The 26,726-nt window shown below is 34.4% G+C and overlaps 1 protein-coding gene across 3 annotated transcripts in view; it reads right to left on the bottom strand.

Moving 5' to 3' along the window:
• Nucleotides 1-23,223, bottom strand: part of etv1 (ETS variant transcription factor 1) — an 88,323-nt gene extending 65,100 nt beyond the window's left edge. Inside the window, exons 1-5 of one of the 3 annotated variants that reach the window (XM_039736334.1) lie at nt 23,062-23,223; nt 22,489-22,615; nt 21,724-21,811; nt 20,914-20,961; nt 14,287-14,340 (exon numbers count right to left, since the gene is read on the bottom strand). In XM_039736334.1, coding sequence (XP_039592268.1) covers nt 14,287-14,340; nt 20,914-20,961; nt 21,724-21,811; nt 22,489-22,533 — 235 coding nt within the window. In that variant the 5' untranslated portion in view covers nt 22,534-22,615; nt 23,062-23,223. Of the gene's footprint in view, nt 1-14,286; nt 14,341-20,393; nt 20,814-20,913; nt 20,962-21,723; nt 21,812-22,488; nt 22,616-23,061 lie in introns of those variants that run through there. The other 2 variants (XM_039736335.1, XM_039736336.1) reach the window with 2 other exon arrangements.
• Nucleotides 23,224-26,726: the final 3,503 nt, after the last annotated feature.

The raw sequence follows: 26,726 nt of genomic DNA, 5'->3' as shown, positions 1-26,726 counted from the left end.
AATTTCCCCATGGCATTAATAAACTTTTATCTAAACCAATTTCTGCCCATCTTTTCATACACTTTTTTCCAAATGGAGTGTTGTACAGGTCCAGATCCTACATCACAGAAGAATCAGGCGAAAGGTAATACTTGACACCACTTGACTTGACTCACACCACTCAAGCAGGGGCATTTTAAAATGACTTTTTAAGCTAATCTGCAAACAAATACCTGTTTGCACGTGGGAAGAAAATGTAAACTCCAACTAACTGGCACAGAACCAAATATTATGGAGTTATTAGCCACAGCAGCAGCATGCTGTCCATTATTAAAATATAACCGCGTTAATCCTAAAAATCCCCTGACAAAAGACATAGCCCTTCTAATCAATTTTAACTGTCATTTAAGTTATTTTTTATCAAGTTAGTTTATGTGACAGGTTCAACGTTGATATGACTGAAACTACGTCAAGTACAAGTTAAAATTAATTAAACTGTATGGTTTAAATCAAATGCAATTCACTTCAATGTATCTTGGCCTGGATCTGTTGTTGGTTAATGTGAGTAGAACTGGATTCAGTATTGAATAATCTGGCTAATACTGGAAAATATTGCCAATCTACATATACATTATATACCTGAAAATGTGCCCAGCCTGCTTCCATGTGGATGAAGGCAATCCATTAGTGATCTAAATGAACAAACCTACACACAAAAGTAATATTTTACAGTAATACTTTCCCTGTTAACATATTAACATATGGATTATTTTTGTTTGGTTTTACTGCAATATGTGCAAATACTTTAAAATGTTTTATTGTATTGTTTTTGTTTCTTTTTCTTCCAGTTTAAGCATGCATATTTCAATAAAAATAAATACCCTGTTCAGTCAAAGCATAAACCTAGCTCATTTCAGATAGGTAAAGAAAACAGAAGATGAATTAGGCTTCTCTCTACTATTTGGTAAATGAGCCTAAACTTTACTGCCTAGCAATGTAGTTGCTGGAAATTTCTCTTGTACTTCTATTGAATAACATATAATAAAATATGTTTTATGACAGCATCACAAAGTTACATACATCTTAAGTTAATAATATATTGCACTAGAACTCAAATATATATGGTACACAAATTTGATAATACAGAATTGCACTCATACTTAGTAATATGTTGCATAGCAAGGGTACTGAACTCCAGCCATGGAGGTCCACAGTAGCTGTAGATTTTTGTTTTAACCAAATTTTTTAACCATTTATTTACTACTAAAGCAACACTTTTTGGGGCTTAGTTTTAGTTAACATGTTTGTTACAATTCAGAACCCTTAATTGTCTATTTTTTAACAGTTGTATTTAGGTTTTTGCTAATGCCTGGTTTCTTGACCAGCCATTAGTTAAACATGAGGTACAAATGACAAAGGAACCTCCAGCTCTGCAGCTAACATGCTTCCATTTAAACCTGTGTATTTGCATCATCACCTGTGTTTTGCAATACATGAGATAGAAGGGAAGAACCAAGAGGTAAAAAATCTTTTAATCTACAGAAAAATAAAGATTTGTTTAGAAAAAATGAAAGAACTAACATGCCATATGATTAAATACCAATTTTCATTACCTGCTAGGCCTGGCCTCTAATTACAAAACTGGATGGAAGGAAAACCTTCTCCCACTGCAGACCACCAGGACTGGAGCTGAGTACCCTCATATAGGGAACATCTTTATACAGTTTACATAACTTTGGATAGGGGTGTTTAGAGGTCAGAAAGAGAGAGGAGTAAATCAGAGCTTTGCTTAACCAGAGTAATTGCAGTCCCAAGTGGTTCCTGCTTTTAGTAATGGTAATATTTCTGTGACAGTAATACTTGTAAGAGATGGATACATGGGTGAGTGTGGTCTAATATTCCCAGCTTATTTTTTGACACATGGTATAAAAAGGTCCTCAATTAAGTAAAGTTTCAGGCCTATGATCGTTTCTTCTGTCTACATAACACACCTAGGTTTATGTTTTGAACTGCCATACCAGACAGTTACAGAGAAAGTGAAGATGCTTTCAAGGACTGCCCTGTGGAACTGGCCCAGGTAATTTATGTTAAGATAGAGACAAAATTGGACAATGTGTGCGTGTGTGTGTGTGTTTTTTTTTTTTTTACTTTTAGTTTTTTTTCTGCTTGTTAACTGATTTAGAAGTGTATTTAATTGATATAAGGGAGATCATAAAAAGGAAACTTTTGCTCAGTTTACAAGCAGCAGCTCCAAGGGCAGAACTCAAAGGAATGCTGATTTGATTTAGAGCAAACCCAAATGACATAATTGTAAGACAGATGTCTGGGAGATAAGAAACAAGGTTGCCCAAGGTAGAAAACATCTCCCAGCTACTGTTACATTAGAGCAGTCAGGACAGTCTATTAAAGGAAAAACCTGGTAGCCAGTATCTTTACACCCTAGTTGGATCTGAATCAAATGCTGAAACATTAAATTCTGGCACATCAGAAGAATTGTGTTCGCTCTACAATATGCAACATTGGCATGCTGTACTTTATCAGATAATAAATTTCTTCTTCATAATTGCACAAGGGTGGATTTCTTTAATTCAGTAACTCAGAACAAAGGCACACACACCAGAGCTTGTAAAAGTTTCACTGGATTCCCATAAACTCAACATGCAAACTACCTTGCATGAATACTGGTTATCATCTTACACTATGTCAGAAGATGATGGGATGCATTTACATGGTGTCGATAGTCAGTAAACACATGAAACACCTTGATATACATATGCCTAAGAGTGACACTAAAAGAAAATAACTGAAAATAAATATTTAGATGGTAAAAATTTAGAAAACAATAACACATATATATATACATGCATACTAAAATTCACAAACAACATGTTTACATTTCTGTACAAAGTAAAAAATAAGAAAGACATCTAAGTCATGTGCTTAAGTGCATCCCATCCAAATCTAGTTTAGGGCCTAAACCCATTACAATTTTCTTTCCCTTGAAAATATGCAGTTGCGTAAAATTAATTAAACCTATATGCTGTTACACATGCATGTCTGAGGATCTCCTCCCTGGCTCATTCAAGGTATGTGAAAACCAGCTGGGGCAAGAGGGGGTGCTGTTGCTGACTGTGTCTTTTCTTTTTTTTCCCTGAGGCTCTGAGAAACCACCCACTTAGGTCACTTAGCCCTGCATCTTCCGGTCCTCACGAGATAAGAAGACTGAGTGCACGGAGCAAGGTGTATTTTCAGAATGAGACCTGATTGAACAGGAGCTTCCATTGAATCCTTTGTTTGTAAAGGAGAACTGCTATACAGAACCCTATTGTTTATTCTGTTTCGTTGCCCTTGTGGCTACTTTCTTTTGCCACCAAATGGCATTGAACTTTAGTTTGAAGGAAATTAAATGGGATGATCTGGATGCCGTCCCAACTATTCCTCAACTGTCACTGTTTGTTCTTGCTATGCCTGGCCACAATGTCCATAATCACTTTTTTATATAATGCTCTATAAATACTTAAATTTTGGATAAATCAGAATGATATTATTGATGTTTCCAAATATCCATTCAGCCATCCATTAACTTAGCTTACTTTTACCCATTCAAGGTTGGGGTGAGCCTTACCTAATGTACCTTAATATAAATATTCAGATGAAAATGAACATATTATGTTAAAACCAGTTGTCAACAGAAAAGACTAAAGCAAGTTAATACATTACAGTGAGGATGGGCATCTTGCTCAGGGTTGTTATTGCCTTGTGTTCGATACAGACAGAGAAGGCAGTAACACTGTAATGCAATAACAGAAGAAGTTGGTTCAGAAAATGGATTAACTGAATTAACAGAAAATGAAAATGTTAATTCCCACACACATATTGAACAAGGGATCTTATCATTTTCTGCTACTCTCACCAGTGCAACAATTGAGAGCTCTTTGCACATATGGTTTTTCTAGCCTTCCCAGATTCTTTGTGTCCATATATTTAGTCTGCCATTTATAATGTATTCAGATGTCAATGATGGTTTAGTATAAATAGCAGGTATATTTCCTTTAATTTCAATGTGCCTATTTAAATATTTAATACACATATTAATATGAAGACACATACATTTTATTTGACTAACTCCTTACGTTGCCAAAATGGATAAGTGGGTCAGAAAATTGATGGATTGATATATAGACAAAGACATATAGTTTCACTATGAAATACATTTTTTTTATATATGAGTATACACTTTTACTTCATTAATTCTCATGTCCCACATCCAACTCCTATGTCTTTCATTGTTTTGTACAGATATAACCCTTAAAGGACAGGCTTTTTTGGGCATGTCTACCTAAACACCAGTGTAAGTTTCTTACCTGGTAATGTGTTTTCTGAAGACTTTTGGAAAGATATGAAGGAGCTTGATCATAAAACAAGTTTGACCATATTTTTCTTTTTCATTGTATATTCTAAATAAATCTTTATTTGACATAACACTTATACGTATAAACACCATCAAAAGGTGCTTTATGAGGAATCAGAAAGTAATAAACATCGAAAACAGCCAACAGAGGTAAAAACAGTTTTATACAGGAGTACTTTGACTGTAACATCCCAAAGGAGTCAATGTTGGGTAAAGAAAGGGCAGTTAGACAATTGTTACTTTAAAATGCAAGGAGTGTGGGTGCAAATAAGATTTGGACTTTTAACACCGTGAAAACCTATGGTGCAGATGTGGAGAGAAAATTCCAGAGAGTAAAAGCCACAAATTTAAAGGAGTGTGCTCAATTGCATAGTAAGAATTTGGAATATTAAAAATACCAGTTTCAGGAGCACTCACGTTCCTGGCAGGTTCATGCAAGACAACAGCCGATAAGTTGTTTAGAGTGTTAGAATTTATAGCTCACAAGAGACAACCTAAAACCGCAAGTATTTCAGTTATGTTATTCTTTAACTGCATCTCATTAAATATCTACCGAATCTATATATATAAAAGTCAATGTATGTGTGTGTGTGTGTGCGTGTGTATGTTCCAGCTTCACTTCCGATTTTCATGAAACTTGGCACACATGTTTCTCATTGGTCGACTAAAAATACTGTAGGGTGAAATCAACCCTAACCCACCCTCTTCTGGCTGGGGTGGGGGTGATCTTGCGGTCTTGTATGCATGTTATCATCCAGTTGACACTCGGAATGACCACCAGAGGGCGAACTGGAGGTGACTGCCAGCATTCTTTATGTTTGAGCACCACCGCGCCTCTGTTTCTTTTGAAATTAAATAGAGTTGACCGGTTTCGAGCATCAACTGGATGATAACACACATACAAGACTGCAATGCAATCACATTAGTGAGTCTTCATTGTTTGTTTATTTATTTTTATTTTTAAAGTTGTTTTTTTAATTATATTTTTCTCAGACAATTAAAATTATAAAAAAAACTTCAAACCTTCAGTTAAGTGTTCTTCAACATTCTCCAGATACCACAAGTTAGATTCTAAAATTTGAGTTGGTATAGATGTATTTCTAAGTGTGCACTGCAAATAAATTACAATGTCTTTGTCTTTGGACAGGCATCAGCAACAGTTTTGTGCTTCATGCCCTAAAAATATTATGCAGTTCTATTACTGCAACAATAGTTACGTGTAATAATAACTCTTTGCATTCATATAGCACTTTTCTCACTACTCAAAGCGCACAGCAGTTGCAGGTTAAGGGCTTTGCTCAAGGGCCCAACAGAGCGGAGTCCCTTTTGGCATTTACGGGATTCAAACCGGCAACCTTCTGATTGCCAGTGCAGATCCCTAGTCTCAGAGCCTCCACTCCACCTAGTAAAATAAACAGAGCAAAGGGTACCTTAACATCATGCATACCTTTTCATTTTAGTGGAACCTCTAAATAATAGTATGCTTTGTCTGTATTTCAGGGTTTGTGAAACTTTAACACAGATTATCTAGAATGTGCACAGCATATTAACTATCTTTATTTTTTATTCAATCTGTTAGTACAGCATGACCATCCAAGTTTACAGTTTAAACTGAGAGCCCACTACTTGTCAAATTTAATGCTACATGAGAGTAAAAATTTATGCTGGCCAAGAGTTTACCAACTACAGATTGAAGGAGCTAGGCTCATTAATAAAAGTCAGTGCTAAAATAATTTATCGATTTTCTGAACTTATTGTTTTTTCCATTGTCAGGCTTTAGGAAGCTGGCACCTATACCAGTGTAACACAGGAACACAGGCACTCTCTCTTTTTCATTTACACACATAAAATTTAACTACAAAATCTTTAACAGAAAAGAAAACAAATACGACTTTTAAACTTTGCCATATTGTACCTGCACCTCATACACTATAATATAAAAAGTATAGACACTTAAAATAAGACAGCTGTACGTTTCCTCCGCAAATCCCTCACAAATGCTTTTAAATTACAGCATTCCAAAACAATTGGAAAGTCAAGGCAACCAGAATATATAAAGTACACATTTTTATGATTGCAAAAAAATTTTATTTTTACAGCATGGGTCTTAATTTTACGTCTCCCTAAGATTGCGATTATGCACATACAGTATTTTCATTCTTCAAGAAATAAGATATGATATTCATACAGAAACCTAATTTAACACATTTTGCAGAGCAGAGGCTAAATACCACAAAAGAGGTATATGTGGGATGAGCTAACAATGTATTGACAGTGCATAAATTAGTAGTTTTGTAAGATAAAATTGTAACGTACAGTCATTTATTTCCCTGGTTTAATAGCCTCTGTAAGCTTGAACTAGGCATTTAAAGTGAGCTCTGTCTCTAAACTTTACCTTTGGTCAAAACAACAATTGAGTACAATTCAAGAGTGCATGCAAAGGAAGATGGGTGGTGTGCACCATGTTAAACATAAGCACGCACGCATTCTGCAGTAACATCATTGTTAATGTTTGTGTATTAGTCAATTCCACAGATGCACAATGATAGATAAGTGGACACAATATTTGCAAAACAGTGAACAATCATACAATTAAAAGCAATCAAACAATACATGAATACACAGAAATTAGTAAATGCTTATTAAGAATAGATTCAGGTTAGCTATGGTCAAGGAAAATGCAAGGGAAGACAATAGAGACAAGGTCAGCAGGTGCCAAAGAGCTCAGCATGAATATGCTTTCTCGCCTCTCCTATTAGTACACTGCTGAGGTTTTGCGTGAGCTGCTTAATCCTATCCTCCTACAGTATGTCTGGTTCTGTCTCTTCACTCTGCAAGCAAAGTTTGATGTTTTGCAAGATCGGTAATGAGTGAGTGACGGTACAAATGAATTTCAGAAAGCTATAATAAACTGAGCCTTACATTCCAGATATTTGATATAGTGCTGGTTGTTCAATATATACAATAAATGCCATGGTGAGTGTCTTCATTGGAAGCTGCAATAACAAATAAAAGTGCTGTGCAGCTATAAATAAATGAATACTAAAGTACCAAGGATCTGTGAAGGGCACATGAAATAACCTGGTTTGCACTCTAGCTTTATACAGATTTGGCAGCCACTGGAATTATCAGGCAGTCCAAAATCAACAGCTCCCTTCAGGTAACCTGCCACACAACACACCCTCTGTGCTGTCAAGTTATAGCGATAACATGCTGGCATCAGAGCAAATTCTCCATCTTTATGACTGGCAGTTGCCATCAATAGCACTAACATTACACAATGCCAAACAGTGCCACTGCAGTTCCTATTAATGCCATCTGCAGTGATCAGGAAGTTAGGAGGCAGCATGGTGCATTCTTTTCTTTGCACTCAGGATGCTACCAGCAGATCTACGGAGTTACTGGCAAAATGATAGAACGACAGAGATGACTTTTTATGCATATGAAAAGTTATATACTTATTCCATGATGAGATATGAAAAACAGAAAAAAGGAGAGAGTTATGAAACACTCATAATGTAATGTATTAATTATTTTTCTGCACTGTCTATTAATTAAGTGTTCGGTAAAATATAAGTCTAAAATCTAAAACTATAAAATATGTTAGATCGTCTTACTTCACAAGTTATTCTGTGCTCTTTTTTCATGCTAACTGCAATATACTGCATCCTTCTTGATTTAGAAAGTGCTGGGTATGTCATTTTGAATAGACATTCTGGACAACTACAATTTCAGTGAAGATTTTGCATGACATGTTAAGTAACTGTAGAACGGCACCATCACCAATACTCAACAAGCACTTTTAGAATTTAGCTTTGATATACACTTCTCTTGTTGGTAGAAAGTACTGCCTTAATGAAATACTTCCAAAAGTGCCATTGACGCATTGGAATTAGACAGCTATAATTACCAGTATTATAGCTACATTTTGAAAAGTACATTTACACCCGGTGCCTGCATAACCTCTAACAAGATATCATCTGTTAACAGTTATATTTACATTAAAAATTCTGATCTCAGTTAATGCTACATATTTGATTACAGTAAAATCACTGTATAAATGCTAGTAGTCCACAAAAAATGTTTATTCTCACAGAACAGTACATTTCTAGATCATTCTGATACAAACATATCTAGAATAAATTACATCAATATAAATGCTTTTCAAGTGAATCATGCCCAAACATTTCTTGTAAACACCTGGTGCATATTGACAGCAGTAAATAGAAATGCCTTAAAAATTAAATTACATATTTAGAAACCTAGCTTAATAATATCTTTGAATTACTGAACACCATCTCTTTACACAGATTGAACATTCTGACGGCAGCAGGGAGAGTCCACTCTGGTGAACATGGGAGTGTCCTGCTCTGTTTTAGGTCTTAGGGATAATCCTTAGTCCAAAATGATTGATCTAATTTGATATGATTTTTCTAATCTATATTGTTCTGACATGCCCAACACATTTTTAACTTGAAGACCTTATATAGCTATGGGTAAAATGTGTATGCATAACTGAAATCAAAGTAAGTATTCAAAGAAATACATGGAGCTATAGTACTTTAAGTGACCTTGCATGCTATTAGAAAGTATTAAAGCTTTCTCACTTTATTAAATCCACACCATCTATCACAGGGTTCAGTAAACCACCAACGTCTGCTATAGCATACAACACAACTTTTCTGCAAGGGGTTCTGACTTCTGATCTTTTGAAGGACTTTTTCCAAGAAAAACATACACAGTTGTGACTACCTCCTATCAATAAAATTCAGATTCAGTTAAAGCAATACTCCGTTTTGTTTGTACTATTTAAAACAGTCAAGTATAATTACAATGAAAAAATATTTAAAAAACAATATAGTATAATTAGAATTAGAATTATATTTTAAATCAACACAAAGAGTAATTCTTTTTTTTTTTTACATATAAATAGGATGCGTGATTTGTCGCTGATTAAATTAATAATCTAACCCTTTGATTGACATAATTTCACAAAAACTGACAATATTCCTTTACACTTATCAAGATTTAACATAATCAGACTACAGTCCTGAAAACATACACGGCAATATCTGGAAATGATCAATACAAATAAACAAAGGCAAACACATTGTATATTTGCAATAAAACGTCATATATATAAGTATTACAGATATATAGTACTCACGTTTAATAAATAATTCAAAGCAAAACATGGGAAATGTCAGCTTATTTAGATATGGCAAATATATTTCCTGTATATCTCCAAACAATGTGCTTTTTAAATAATTTGTAACAATTTGTTTTTTTTTTTTCAAAATCATACTTAATTTCAATAAATGCCTTATTGTTAAGCAAAATAGGAATTACATATGTTTAAAAATATTTAAGTCAAAGCATTTAATTTCATTAAGGAAACCACTATCTTATCCAGATTTATGTACAGCATAAAAAAGTAAGGGCTACGCTAAAAAGGACTTGTGCCTGCTTTATGACTGATATTAAGAATGCTGGGGACATCTTCAAATATTTTATTCCATAAAGAGGAGAGTGAATCAAACACCATTATACCACAGATTTATATGACTAATTAAGAAGTGAGCAGGATTAGTACCTTAAAATTTAATAGAGACAGATAACTGAACTGTAAATTTCATTAGACTTTTTTATTTATTTGGCACAATACGGAAATTTCTCTGGGCTTTAATTCAGAATTTCCACTCAGCTTGCTTTGTGGTAATTAGGATTATATAAAAATATATGTTCAGCAATGGAAAATTCATATTTAACACATACAGAAACTTTTATATAATGTCACAAATGAATGTATTTGACATCACTGCTGACCACTGAAAAATTACAAATTTCACAACTCGGCCTCTGTTTAAATTGGAAGGTATCTTCCTAGAAAACTTTCATTATTTTATTAAGAACATCAATTCTTCCTATGCCTATAGTATCACTGTATAATTTTGCTAATAAAGTGTATGCATTTATATAAAAATGGAAAGTTCACATTTAGAATTAATACTTATTATATACAATATTGATTTAGCATTAATTCAATATTTGAATGTAGGATGTTTTCAGCCCACATAATTATTATAATATGTGCACTTCTTCTAATTTTAAATGTAACAATTATCTTTTACTGAGATGCAGGATGAAACGAGTATGATCTAGTGTTTTTATAAGCAGAACTTTAATACACAGTATATTGAGATTAGATATTTATGTTATCTGAGTCATCACAATTCCAAAAATATTTTTTAAGCAGTGAATAGACATTTTTGTAACACACTACTGGCACGCATGAATAAAACTAGCTTTGAGAAGATTTAGGAGAGTACAGGATTTGCTTCTGAAAAAAGTTTGGACAACCAGCTGGTAAGTATAAACGGCTCTATTAGCGGCATTAACAGTGCATAATAATCTAAAACTTATTATAAACTTGTCAACATTACATCAAAAAATAAAGAAAATGAAAGCAACATTGTTTGAGTAATGCTGCTTTTTAATGATAGATTTTTATTGTTAATAGCATAGTTAATAAAATGTTTTTAGAGTATTTATAATGGACACGTAAACTAAAGCATGACCAATATATTTGCATACACTTAATGCACAAGACAATGTTTAATAGTCCAGTCTATGTATCAAGCATCTAGTAAAAGACAAAGCTCAAAGAACTCCAAAATTAGCCATTGTTTGTCTGATTAATTATTCTGTAAATGTCTTTAAGATTTTGCCTCATATTTTGCCACACTGAGGCATTTACACTGAAAGTATTAAATTAAAATCTAACGTTCAAAAGTTGAATAGTCTAACTAAACAAACCATTGAATTAAAAAAAGCACCCTTCATTTTTAGTCTTTGGAGTTCCTCCAGCATGCCAAAGACATCCAAGATAGGATGACGGGGGAAATCTAAACTGGTCCAATATCAGAGAGCGGGTGTGAGCAGGAGGGTGCCCTACATTTGCTGGTGCTCTGTCTAGTGTTGGTTCCCACCTGTGCAGGTTTAGTTTCAACCTTGCAGCTGGTGCTGGCAGGACAGGCACCAGTCATTTTCTTGAGTCCCTGTATGGGGTTAAGAAACCTGACATTATATAACTTCAGTGTAGTTTTTGAAAATGATGCATTTTAAAAGGGATATTAAAGTTAATCTGCGGTGGGTTGGCGCCCTGCCCGGGGTTTGTTTCCTGCCTTGTGCCCGGTGTTGGCTGGGTTTGGCTCAAGCAGACCCCCGTGACCCTATAGTTAGGATATGGCGGGTTGGATAATGGATGGATGGATGGATGGATATTAAAGTTAATGGTGATAGGCAATAGCAAAACAACTTGAAGACTGTTTTTGGTAAGAGATCTATCAAGCTAAAGAACAGAGGCAGCCTTTCTACAGAGACAAAAGATTTGAACCAACATTTAATGAGAACTGTTGCCATTTCAATCTTGGAATCATCTGTGATTTAAAGTATACTACTTTAAAATTTACTATATTTAGCAGATTACATAAAGACTACCATTACAAAATATAATGTGTTGCATTGCAAATAAGAAAATATTTATGCTAAAAATACATTTCACTTCATCCTATCAAGACTTATACTGCACATGAGCCTAATCAAGCAATAGCAAGTACAAGAACACCTTAACTGTGATTCTAGCCCATTTCAGAGCATCTACAATAAGTTGCAAAGGTAGGATTGACCCGTAATGCTCAAAATGTACTTGTGGACCTAAGAAAATGATGACAGGGGACGCTATGTAAGCCTATTGCATATTTTTAAGTGGCCAAATTTCTCTCTGTCTTACAACTCCTAAAAACTAAAATTTAAAGTACTTTTGACAGAAGTTCAGGATTCTATTAATGTAGCATTATGTACCTATAAACCTCAGAACTACAGTGCTTGGATGAACAAAACATTTCCCATTCCTGAATATCCATGTATTAAGGAATGCGAAACTTGCCCTGCTATATATTACTACCCTTCATTCTGCCATACCTAATTCTTGTCACTTTTATTATGAGTTCCATGCAGCATAAAAGCATTTTTTATTTGTATGAAGGGTACTGTTAAAATACTTGAAATACTTGAATATAAGTCAGTTTTGAATATGCACTGTAACCAGTATCAACTTCAGACTGTTCTAGCACTGCATCACTACATATAGAACTGAACCCCAGTGCTCAAACTCCTAGCCCATCATTAACTGGCCATATATATAAAACCTGTTTGAGCTAAAGATGTAGAAAACCAGAAAAGCTGTTTTCTGAATGATCAGTGCCATCACTCAACTATAGCCGGGTAGAATGCCAAAATGCACTGTTAAGAGAATTACTAAATGTTTATAGAACACATTGTTTAGGATACAGTGAAAGTGGTCATTTAACAAGATTTCATTTCTGCTCTAAAAGGACATCCTCACCTTAACAGTAAAAATGCTTTACAGTTACCACATGTTGTGTGCTGCTGATTAATTTCATGGAAACTTATCTTACCCAGCCTGCACTTAAACTACCCGAGTAAACAAAGAGAGACTGGATGATCATTGCTGCATAAATGTCCCTCTAAGCAGAATAACTGTTTTCCATTTTTAACCTACAATATTTATTGCTGTAGAATTTCTTACATTTTAATCTTGTATAAATTAATAATAAGTATTAATGTAATTGAATAAAACAACCATTTATTAGTCAACAAATTCATATTTCATTTTTTGTAAAAACATATCCTGCACTATTAACAGAGATCAAATAAAATTTATAAAAATATTATGCCGACGGACATAGTAAACAGAACTCTATCCCTAGAAACAAAACAATTAAACAAAAATCACACACTTAAGTAAAGACTACACCAGGACAAAGCTTATTTTAGTGAAAGGAAAAAAAGAAAACCTTCAGGTCGGAGTCTAGCAGAAAAGAAGCAAAAAACACCTCCCATTTGTATCAAGTGCTTTGGTTAGTCAGCTACTCTCTGGCTATGCTATCTTTAGGGATCAGTCATTCTCTTTTGACCTTTTAAGTATACCACCATTTTTAAAAGGCAACTCTAATTAAAGGATTTGTGATAACATCACCGGGACAGGACCGCCCTACCTCCTGATAGCACTCAGCTGGTGTGTGACTCACCAGTTACGGTTCTAGAGTATGAAAAGCAAACAGACAGCATCTCTGTAAAGATGTCATATGGTCACTTACACCTAGCTATACTGTACAATGTTCACAATCCTCATTTCAGATGAGGCAAATCAACAACAGTTAGCCCAGAATTACAAAAAGTTACATGATGATACATGGAGTACATGACACACACACACACAAAGTTATGCAATGCAATTTGTTGAAACAAAAATAACACACAAATTAAAGCCCACAAGGGTAAATGTAAAATATAAGCATGATTAAGAAATTACTTTGGAGAAAAATATTTGACAACAGCACACCATTCATGTTTTTTTTTTACAAAATCATGCAAAATGTAATAAACAAAATGTTATCAAGTTAAATATCACTGAAGTAGTAGCCTCCTATATACTCAGATGATGAGGAAATACAAACAACAAAAAAAAAATAAAAATGATTATAAGTCATTTTGCAAATGGCAACAATTTATCCTATATGTCAAAGAATTAGCTCCATTAAAGACGATTTGCAGAACTAAGTACGCCGAAACAAAAATGATTCAAGAGACATTAAAGATTTCCAAGCTGCTATCAATAAATGTTTGAAGGCAATAACCACTACTGAAATCAATACGACGGTCTCTAAAAGATACAGCTGGAATAAAAACATATTCATGTACTGTTCTAACAGCATGCTTCAGTTTTCTGTTCTGGATTATAGAATTATGGGCAGGTACAAAATATTTATTTGTAAATTGTGTAACTATTTCAGATAAGAAATGATACTTACAGTTTTCAGCTTGAAAGTCTGGTACAAACTGCTCATCATTGTCTGGAACTTGAGCTTTAAAAAAATAGAAAAATGGGGTGGGGATGAGAAAGGGAGGGATAAAGTATTCCAGAATGAAAACAAATGCATCAAACAAAGACTTTTATCAATCAGTAACTGTTTTTTTTTTTTTTTTTAATTGCAAAGAAATGCTTTTCTACTAACCTGCTGACAATTCAGTCACTGAATCTCTCCGGCCCCAATCAAGAAGCATGTCTGCCTTTTCTCAAACCCTAATTAAAGCGTTACCTAAAAACTGCTTAAAAAGACATGTATCCCTTTATTAAACGCCAGCGATACCTACAGGCTTGCATGTCTTGTTTGTCTCATTTAAAATGCATTTTTCTTTCATGACTTGTGACACAAGAGATTCCTTTCAACTGAAACGGATGAAATAAACCAATTCAAATAACAATATTTCCATATTTCCAAGATCTTTCCAGATAATGATGCTACTTCTGAGTATGCATCAAAAATTTAAAGAAAAGACAATAATCTGTGTTACCTGTATCAAACCATTTATGTCTAGTCTTTTTGAGGTCTTGTTGCTTGCATTAAGTAGTACATGAAGCAGTAACTGGAACTTTAAAAATGAAGCATACATTTAGGACTCATTTGGAAATGAATAGCTAATTCTGACCCTCTTTTGTTTCTTTTTAATAGATGGGATTGGGACATTGCAAACATCAATTAGTAAAAATGCAATTTTTCTTCTTGTATTCATCGGCTTCTACAAATTATAAAAAACAAGATACAGTGTCTTGCAACCAAAAAACTGCCACCCTCCTATTCCCTAATCACGACCCAGTACATACACTTATATTCATGATTTAAAGGCAGCGATGGGAATTTTGAGTACATAAAACCACAAAAACAACATTTGACACTTGCCTCGCATCACTCATACTTCAGTTAACATGTCCATTATAAACTACCTATTAATGCTATATAAATATTTTATCAACTATGCTATTAATAATAATTTATCATTGAAATATTAGCAATATTAAAAATGTTATTATTATTCACTGCTGTTTAAAACGCTTATACAGCTCCTTATTACATATAAACAATAATAACCAAACCCACACTAAAGTGTTACACAAATGTTGTATTAAACTTTACTGAAAAGAACAAATGATGGGATTAAGTATCTTGTAACGAGCTATCACTCTCAGGTACAGTATGTGCTGATTTTATAACCTGATGTGAATAAATGATATGATTGATGGCTTCACTAAACATCTTACTGGAAACATCAATGTGTTAACTCTGTAAATATGTAAATTGTACTTAGATTACATGAGAAGGAACATGACGCAGACTCTAGAAATATATATTCTATGAGAAGTTAAACAATTCAATAAACAAAATGAATAACTATATTATGTGTATTTTTCGCTGCCACATACAATAATGTAGAAATCTACGCACTGATCTAAGCATAGAAATAAACAAATATACTATATTAACATGCATAACGTAAATATGGACGCTGCTAATGCAGAAGTTACTTATATATGATATGGTGCTAAACTTTCTTTTAATAGAGAGATATTATTTATGGCAAGAATTCCAACATCAACTATACCTTTGTCAATTATTATCATGAATATAAAAATGTATGTGATGTATCCTGATCTTGTAAGAAGCCACAGATAAAGTTGTCAGTCAATATATATATAGATATGTTTATAGACTAATAATGACTAATGTGATGGTCAAGTCTTAGTTTTACAAACAAAACTACTGTAGCGCCTAGAAATAGTAATGTAAGAGAAACCTATTAGCCAAATTACTGTTTGTTTATTTTGCATAGTACAATTTTGTTTATAAGCAAATCCACAGCAGATGAGACTCCTTGAGGCTTCACTTTTGAGAATAAAATCAAGCTCAGCTAACATTAATGAAGCAGAAGTGCAGCTAAGTACAGAAATCACATTGACTCATTAAAGCATGTAAATATTGGTGTTTGAAATTTTGATGATGGGCACATATCATCTTACTTACAGCCCCACCTACCCCACAAGAAAATGAAAAACACTGTACATATTAAAGGTGATCTAGTATTTGACCTGGTACAGTTTTATTTGCAGAAAAAATTGATCAGTGCGAGTAAGGGGTCTGCACATGCAAAATGGCAAAAACCAATACTGATTACTGCTTCTCCTACAAGCGTTTTGAACGTATTTTTGTTTGTTAAGATAAAAATGTTTAATGTTTCTTGTGGCACTGTAATCAGGTACACACTGGATGCTATTCTAAGAACAGGCAGTGGGCCATTTTACATAAAGTAAAAACACTTTTTTACAACCACACCACTTCCAATAAATCAAAGTCTACAGATTATGCAGGGAGAGATTTACAAACCAGTTTGCTGATATACAGAATTTAAATGTCATGGAGAACAGCCCTGCACACAGTTTTCATTGCCAGCATGAGTAAGGTGCAGGTCAATGAACTTTGTTGGGAAACAGCTTACTTGTGTGCCACCTTCGACCCGCAAAAGTAGAAGTCTAAACTATAGTATAATACATTAAAAATAAAAAAGAGTAGCAGCACAGAGATCAAAATTATTATTGCAACTAAACAAAATTATTAGTGCAACCATCTTTTTGGCCATGTCAGTACTGTGTTTAAAATGATGTATTCCATTCAGTGCGATACACTAAAAGAAATGTGTTTATATGGAAGTTATTTAAATATCAGTCAATCAGATAAAAATGTTTCAATAAAAACCTAAAATTAAAGGCTCGCATGTAATATTTTTATATAAATGTCGTTTCACATATTAAAGCTCAAGCTATGTAAACAGAACAGTGACCCAAAGCCAAGCAAGCAGGAAGATGTATGCGTCATTCTTTCTGCCAGTGAATGACACAGCTGATCGACCAAACAATTCCTAAGGACAGCGGGGAGCTGGAATCCTGCCTTTATTCAAAAAAAAAAATGGGGTTAAAGGCTGTGGATTTAGCATAACCCTGGAACGTCACAACCTTAAGTATGAAAGACAGAAGTGCACATGAACTTCTTGGTAGTACATTAAACTCACAACATTTTCAGTTTATAAAAATAATAATAATAATGGGATCTTGGGTGTAAACATAGTTATTAAAAATGATAATACTTGGAATTTAATTAAAAACTGTAAGGCTTCACAGGGGTACTGATGCGCACAACAGCATTCGAAGAACCATCAAGCATGGAATATAGTTTCTTATTTAATATAAGACTGCATATCCCTTTTAATGATCAACTGCAAACAATTACCACGCCTGGTTTATGCTTTTGTATTTAATGTTCTTGGAAGGACCAATGAAAGGAAATCTCGGTTATATTGAGAGCAGTGCGTGAACAAATAAAAATACACAGTTTAAGAAACTTTTGTCTTTTCTGACAAGAAAAAAATGGTGTCTAAAAAGAGCTAAGAGAGTACTCTGTGGAAATATGTCAGCATTACCAATCAACTCTGTAATTCATGATGTCGGAAATGTAGTCTGTCCAATATAGGCTTTCACTCCATTTCAATTACCTGAACTAATAAATCTTACAAATGTGTGGGTGTTCATTTTTAAATTAACAGACAGGAAGTCATTTTTTTTCAAACTAGAATCTCTGATTCTTGACAGGTAAAATTGTAATCTTTACTATAGTACCTACATCAACGAACGAACAGATATATATTTTTTTTATATCCTGAGCCTGTAAAAAATTTAATATTTCCTCTTTAATCATTATATTCTTTAGAATGTGTTAAACTACACCTGTTAAGCATATCTGGAAAAATGAGAGTCATCCATTCTATTCTAAAATAAAAAATGTGTAAAAACTGATTTGTACCTATTTTTTTTTTTTTTTCATTACTGCACATTCACAAATAGATAATAAAAGTGCCCAGTTAGATATTACAAATGTTCTTTTTTTTTATTAACTACAGCAAAGGGCAAATATTTTGCAGACACAAAAAGGCAATCACATTTTTTTCGCTGTCAAATAAATTTTTTCCTGATTATTGATAGTTTTAATAAATAATTTTTAACTTAGAATTTGTTTAAAAAATACTAAAATGATCCATTAAAAATGCTTGATAAATCAGAATACAATTACAAAAAACGGAAACACAGTAGTGGTTTGAAAAAGGGTTGTGATATACAGTAAGACATAAACACCACATCCAATTATATCAATTTTAAATTTGCTCACACATTTTATTTATGTATATGGAATGTCTTTTTGCATATGTTGTGTAACTCAGATTGTAATTCAAAGTTTGCACTGAACATATGATTCATGACAACTACTGCAAAACGTGCAAATAAAAATGCACATTAATCATACGTAGAAATGTCTTATTCCATAAAAACATTGGTGGAAATTACTTCTATGGTAAATCTAAGAACACATATAATTTTGACTATTAACACTTTATCACTTACACATTATAACATATTATATTACATTACAATATATGCCATGCATAACAAGTATTATACAAAGCATTTTTTGGAAAAATATATTATATTATATTATTATATTATGATTTAGCACTTGTCAAATTCATCATAAATTATACTTTTTATATTTTTGGTAGTACTGTTTGAAGAAAAGAGTATACTTTAAACCAAGTAACTAAAGTAAATTATTAAGTAAATAACTAAGCAGAGTATCCACCTGAAGTATAATATATATAATATATATAATATCCCTTTGTTACCTTACATTTTCAAATTGAACTATAGCACAATTATTGCTGTCTGCTTTCTGAATTTTAATCTTTCTGAAAATAATCAAAATTATGACTACATATATTACTTTAAACGTAAATTATGATACAGCAAAATATGTTCTACTGGTAGGAAACTTATAAACAGATGCATCAAATTAAATCAAAATAACTACACTGAAGCAAATAATGAATAACTATTTATAGGTAAGATACAAAATATGTGAAAAACTGCTATTGAATAAGCTTCAAATCCCTCTGGATATTTCAGTAATGCTATTAATGCTACCTTTCGTTTCACTACATAAGAAGTTGCAATGATTATTTCTTACTTAAAGAAGAAATAATTTATAGTTAGCAGATACACTATTAAATTTGCCTGATTTGCAGTTTTTACATATTAAAGCTGAGTACTCACATTTGCAGGTATAAGATCCCTATGGATTGTGCATAAAGTTTTATATAAACAGCAAAATAACAAAAGATAAAATGTTTTATCTCTGACTCTCTTTGCAGGCTGCTGCTTTATCCTAAATGGTATTAACTACCAAGGAAGTTGTTACTTTCATTTAAAAACAGAATTTAGAATCTTGTAAAAGAAAGTAATCGCTTAATTAAGAAATACTGCAGTTTCAATACTATCAAACATTAATAACATTTGCCAAAATGTGTGCCTGGAAATGAACTACATATTTTTGTTTTATGAAAAAATATTAACTGTGAAAACAATTGTGTTAATGAATAAATGTAATAAGAGACACCAACATTACTCATATTACATGACTTTCAAAACATGTCCCTAAAATAGGAGAAGCTACTTTATATTGATAAAACTACCAAGTGCACAAGCTTTTAAACAAAAGTATGTAGCAAATGTCACTTGTTTATTTCAACACATGGTCGACTATACAAATATCAACATGCACTGTTTAATTAAAACAGATCAAAAACATACATAAAGTGGATTTGTTTGCCAGGTAAGTAAAGGAAAAATAAAAATTCCTTAAGTCTTCAGCCAGGTATATTTTTATGCACCTGCCAAATGTATGTTAAAACAGTATCAGGTACATTTTATAATAGAAAAGAAAAGAAAAATGACCTAATCTATTATATTTTAAAACTTAATAAAATAAAAATAAGACCTTAAATTAGTATTTTTTAAAGAGGTATTTTAGATTTTAAAAGAGCAGATTTCATACTATAGGTTAAAATTTTTTAAAACATACATATATATTAAAGGGGTGCAACTGAAACTTACTAAAACACATCTTAACATACATTAAAATTGTGCAATTATATAAAAAGAAAACTTTTCTCCATAAATTTAAAATAAAGCAGTACAAACCTAAACTTCTATGTTGTAAACAAGGTGGGAAGAAAACACTTGCACTTAAATCCTGAAGCATCACGTCTGTAGAAATCCACAAAGACTATTTTTTTCCATCAGAACAACACCAGAATATAAAAACCTTATTTGCCAAGCTTCTGAAATTGTCGTTGTTGATTTTTTTTTTTTTCAATAATGCAGTTTAAGGACTCGAGCTGGTCAAGAACTGTGAAAAAATTAGACCTAGGATATGAAGACTAGGTATTAGTTCTTGCCAAAAGCAGATGTGATTGTGAGCTGCAAGCAATTTCTCCTGGTAATTTGTGATGGCACTGGGTAGAACAGCACCAGAGTCCCTAAAGACAAACTCATCAGAGGATCTAATGTATGCATGACACATGAGGTGGCTCTTTTAGAGCCCGATTAATTGGGCTGCACATTAAGAAGACAACTTCAGGCTTTTTTTTTTTACGTTTCTTTGTTTCTTTCTCTCATTTCATGTATGCGGCCATTTAAATAAAGCTAAGATTTTACCTACCTTCTGCAAGCCAAGTCTCTTGCAGCTGGCTAAGATCCTGAAAAAGCTCTAAACAGAATGAAAAGGCACACAGTGTTTGTTAAAATTCCATTTCAGTCACAAGGCACCAGAGAGGCACACATTTAAAAAGTACAGTTGCTCATATATTTAAGGTGTTTTTCATATCTTAAAATTGCAGTGTTTGAGACTTTATGGGTTTTATTCACATCAAACTACATATTTCAAATGAGGCCTCAATGTTAAATTTGACATTCGATAACTGATAACACGTAAAGAATAAAGACTTCCAGGCAGCACAAATTAATATTATTTCCTCTTGGTTTTAGTAGTTTATTGAAGTGATACACTGTACTGGTCCAACATGTGTCTAAATGTAAATTATTGCAGATTTTTGTTGCATTGAAACAAAAGCCAACTCATCAGTTCTGTAATGCTTCATTATTGGAAAACTGAGCAAACCAAAGTTAAAGGATCTAACATTACTTATAGGTGCTAGATTGTCTAGAACTTTACATACTATTAAAAGTACTTAAAATCACATAAATACATAAACCCAAATCTTTTATCCCATGATAAAGAACAGCAGCATTACTAAGCAACTTTTGTTAATAAGGATGACAATAATATAATAGTCACATACACACAGAAATGCATATGCTATCCATCTCTTACAATACACAGTGGATTTTAGGTAAGCTTATATATACTGTATATACACAAATACGTTTTGGCTAATGTAAAATGAGCATTAGAATGAATCAATGTTTTCAATTACACTAAAAACAAAACAAAAATATTACTTAAACATACCTTCCGAATCATGAGCCAAGTCTGTATTCATTAACTTTCGTTTCCTATCATTTACTAGTGTCTCATTACTTTTTTTCCCACGTGGATTCTAGAAAACAGGGAAGATCAAATGATTGTATGAGCTACTATACCTTATGATATTCACTTAAAACTTGAGTACATTGGAAAGCATGAGGGAATTGCAGGTACTGTCATTGTATGCATTACTGAGAACTGGACATCAGCCCAAGCTCGTCGTACCGAAACAAGAACGTAAAAGCTTTGTGTACAGCACCATACTGAGTATTCAGGTGTGAGCCGCATTTGCAATCTAGACAATCGCACATACTTTAACGCTGCTTTTAGTGTTTAAAACCAAAAATCAAAAGAAAGATCAATATAAACAATAAGCCAGAAAGAGTAAAATAACTCAGCAGATTGAACTCATGTGCTGCAGACTTGAACTTGGAAACAGAAAAAAGAATCAAATGCGCGCACAAGATTGATTGGGTCAAATCTGTAGAAGTCGTCAAAAAAACACTTGTACCGCGTATGATCTTTTTGCTTTGGATAAAAAACGAAGTCAAGAACTGACGCACAGCGTTTAGATTAAAAGCTTCTTTCATAGTCAGTCAGCAGTTCGTATGACATCAGTAACACGAGTTAAAGAGAAGGAGTAAAATGGAAGATGCTTGTCACATATCTTCACAAAAGCTTTCCGCGTCAGCTGGTTCCTTCTCTCCCCGAGGACTACAAGTTTTGAACTTTTTGTTCCTGGCCACTCACATTTGTGATCATGTAAGGCACTTGCTGGTCGTAAAATCCATCCATCCCGCAGTTCACAAACCAGCCTTGAATTATTAGTTTATTCTGTAGGCATTTAGTCGAAGATTTCCTCCGGATCTGGATAAACCTGAAAGAAACCAGACAGCTTTAGGGCGAAGAAAAGGAAAACATGAATGAGCCGCCCGAACTTGCATAGCTAATTAGCATTGAAGAACTCCATTCATAAAAATACATATCAAAGGCTACCATCCTGACGTGACAAGCATTTACTAGCAACTCGGGAGCCTAATTAAACACTTCTTGCGGGGCTCCGTTAAAGAAAGACAGAAGGAACATGAGATAGGGGATCAAGCTGTCGAAACGAATACGGTAAAAACAAGTCTCAACTGGTGTGTTTTTACTTTGCTACTGGGACCGGCGAATCAGCGTGAGCACAAGTAGAAACGATGGCGATCAGCGTGTTTTGCTAAAACGTAACGGGACTGCACAGAGAGGAACTTAAATGTTTTCAATGTGAAAGAGCCAGTTAGACTCTCCGAACAAAACGGAACAAAGTTTAAAGATCAAACTCACCTACGAAATGTGCGCCGTAATTGCCCATGCGATTCCTCGCAGATTTGATTAAAAACATAGATTAGTGACGCTAGCTCGCCTAAGAGCTCAAAGCCCGGGGACTGCGCTGCGTGTGCGTGTGTGTGTGCGCGCGTGTGTGTATGTGTGTCTCTCTGTGTGTATATTTTTTTCCTTGGCTTCTCCTCCAGGGGCCTCCAATCCAAGCTGATAGATGTCTCCCTCCCATTGGCTATCTATCTTTTTCACAGGATCAGATTTCTGGCTGTCAATCAGTCTTGGATTTGCGGAGGAAATGTATTTTGCGAGGCCGCGTCAGTATCTGGTTGATGAAAATGCGTTATGATCATGATTATCTGCGTGGATTAAGATGAGCTAAATGCTAAATATCTCTAGTAATGCAGTTAAGCGCGATCTTGGACTGTAGGTATAAAACTACAGTCGTTAAATAATTCTAACTTTATTCATATACTATGACCGGTGGATATATTTAATTGCATAACTAAAGTAACTAACACCTGATAGGTGCCGATATGCTTGGTTTTCTACTGCGTGAAAATGTGTCAAATTTAGTTCTTGCTCTTAAAAAGAATAATCACTACGTCTTGAGCTCGTAATTATAGCACAGCAAATTTCAAAAACATTTAATTACTATGGCGTTCATTTTAAAACAGTTACTGCAGCTATTTGAAAACGGCCAACATATATAGACAAATGTATATAACATTTATGTGACATACAGTAAGTGGAAACTGTTTTTGTTCTACTAAACAGTCAATGTAATGTAATCTGAGCAAGTTAAAGCACGAAAAAAAAAGGTGGAGTTTGGCAGCCGCCCAATCAGTCGTGCAGGACATTCCGGGAGGGTTGTTGTGATTGATGCATTCATGGGACTCAGACTCAAGTTGCTTTAAGGTGGCGTGCTAGTGAAGTTCATTCACAAAAATTCCAAGAAGGGTCACATGGGATACAGACGGAAGAAAAACAAGCCAGACGGAAAAAAAGTTGGAGAGCTTCATACACATCAATGCCCTCAGGGGGAATGGAAGAGAAATAGTCGTCAAAATACTGTAAAATGAAAGCAGCTGGGAAATTAAGTGTTATACTTGGACTAGGAGAACTCGTCTCTGTGGTATGGTAAAACAAATGTAAATATTTCAGAATATATTGAAATGCCTGCAATCCAGTTTATACTAGGCCAACTTGGTACTTTACAAGAAAACAGTGCTTGTGCTATATTTTAGATAATCAAAACAGAAGATTTGCTCTCAGTTATTGTTACAGAAAAGGTCTTACACACAGTGTAAAATAAAACAACTTAAAGTGATGCTGTGATTTATATATATATATATATATATATATATATATATATATATATATATATATATATATATATATATATATATATATATAGTGGGATGCAAAAGTTTTGGCAACCTTGTTAATAGTCATTATTTTCCTGTATAAATCGTTGGTTGTTACGATAAAAAATGTCAGTTAAATATATCATATAGGAGACACACACAGTGATATTTGAGAAGTGAATGAAGTTTATTGGATTTACAGAAAGTGTGCAATAATTGTTTAAACAAAATCAGGCAGGTGCATAAATTTGGGCACCACAAAAAAGAAATGAAATCAATATTTAGTAGATCCGCCTTTTGCAGAAATTACAGCCTCTAAACGCTTCCTGTAGGTTCCAATGAGAGTCTGGATTGTGGTTGAAGGTATTTTGGACCATTCCTCTTAACAAAACATCTCTAGTTCATTCAGGTTTGATGGCTTCCGAGCATGGACAGCTCTCTTTAACTCACACCACAGATTTTCAATTATATTCAGGTCTGGGGACTGAGATGGCCATTCCAGAACGTTGTACTTGTTCCTTTTGCATGAATGCCTTAGTGGATTTTGAGCAGTGTTTCGGGTCGTTGTCCAGCCCCGGCGCAGCTTCAGCCTTGTCACTGATTCCTGGACATTGGTCTCCAGAATCTGCTGATACTGAGTGGAATCCATGCGTCCCTCAACTTTGACAAGATTCCCAGTCCCTGCAATGGCCACACAGCCCCACAGCATGATGGAACCACCACCATATTTTACTGTAGGTGGCAGGTGTTTTTCTTGGAATGCTGTGTTCTTTTTCCTCCATGCATAACGCCCCTTGTTATGCCCAAATAACTCAATTTTAGTTTCATCAGTCCACAGCACCTTATTCCAAAATGAAGCTGACTTGTCCAAATGTGCTTGAGCATACCTCAAGCGGCTCTGTTTGTGCTGTTGGCGGAGAAAAGGCTTCCTCTGCATCACTCTCGCATACAGCATCTCCTTGTGTAAAGTGCGCCGAATGGTTGAACGATGCACAGTGACTCCATCTGCTGCAAGATGATGTTGTAGGTCTTTGGTGCTGGTCTGTGGGTTGACTCTGACTGTTCTCACCATTCGTCGCTTCTGTCTATCCGAAATCTTTCTTGGTCTGCCACTTCGAGCCTTAACTTGAACTGACCCTGTGGTCTTCCATTTCCTCAATATGTTCCTAACTGTGGAAACAGATAGCTTAAATCTCTGGGATAGCTTTCTGCATCCTTCCCCTAAACCATGATGGTGAACAATCTTTGTCTTCAGGTCATTTGAGAGTTGTTTTGTGACCCCCATGTTGCTACTCTTCAGAGAAAATTAAAGGAGGAGAGAAACTTACATTTGACCCCCTTAAATACTCTATCTCATTATAGGATTCACCTGTGTATGTAGGTCAGGGGTCACTGAGCTTACCAAGCCAATTTGAGTTCCAATAATTAGTTCTAAAAGTTTTGGAATCAATAAAATGACAACGGTGCCCAAAGTTAGGCACCTGCCTAATTTTGTTTGAACAATTATTGCACAGTTTCTGTAAATCCAATATACATTCATTTCACTTCTCAAATATCACAGTGTGTGTCTCCTATATGATATATTTAACTGACATTTTTTATCGTAACAACCACAGCGACAATGGGTAGCCCAGCATGTGAAAGTAACCTGTGTGCACATAGAGAACAAGTCGTATTGGTCCACCAAGTTTTACATAACCTGGAAGGGTGAACCAAGACGGCTGCTGGTGGCCGTGTTACCAGAACTGCCCTATCCGGTTATTCTAGGACAAGACTGGTCTGAAAATACAGGTGGTATTGCTCTCTCAATTCTCAATGCTCTCTCCCGGGTTCACGACCTCTCGGTTCGGGCTACCTGACTGGGCTGGGCTGAGTGGGGGTTCATGTCACCCACAAGTGCATAGGGAGCCGCGTAAAGACCCAATGATCAGCATAATATATCGTGCCAGGGGACGAAGGCAGGGTACTAACCTTTCTTTCCTTTATTTCCACAGAAAGACAGAAACAATGCTGCCGTAATCGTACATGGATTCCTGAACCACACGTTACCACTTCCACATTCCTTTCCTCCCTCTGGTCCACTGACATCATGGCTCCCATACAGCACCTCGGTTCCTTCCCAGCATTCCATCCCATCAGTTTCCAGTCCCACCCCATAAATGGTCCCCCTCATCATATGCACCTTGTCTTTTGTTACGCTGAAAAGAATATCACTGACCTTAAATATTTTTTTTGCCAACTGTACAGTATACAGGGCCAGAAAACCCCAAACCTTTATGCTCTGTTGCCTCTTTTATTTCAATA

Source organism: Polypterus senegalus, chromosome 15 (genome assembly GCF_016835505.1).
Source record: "Polypterus senegalus isolate Bchr_013 chromosome 15, ASM1683550v1, whole genome shotgun sequence".
Lineage (NCBI taxonomy): Eukaryota > Metazoa > Chordata > Cladistia > Polypteriformes > Polypteridae > Polypterus > Polypterus senegalus.
This window is presented reverse-complemented; position numbering and strand designations above follow the sequence as displayed.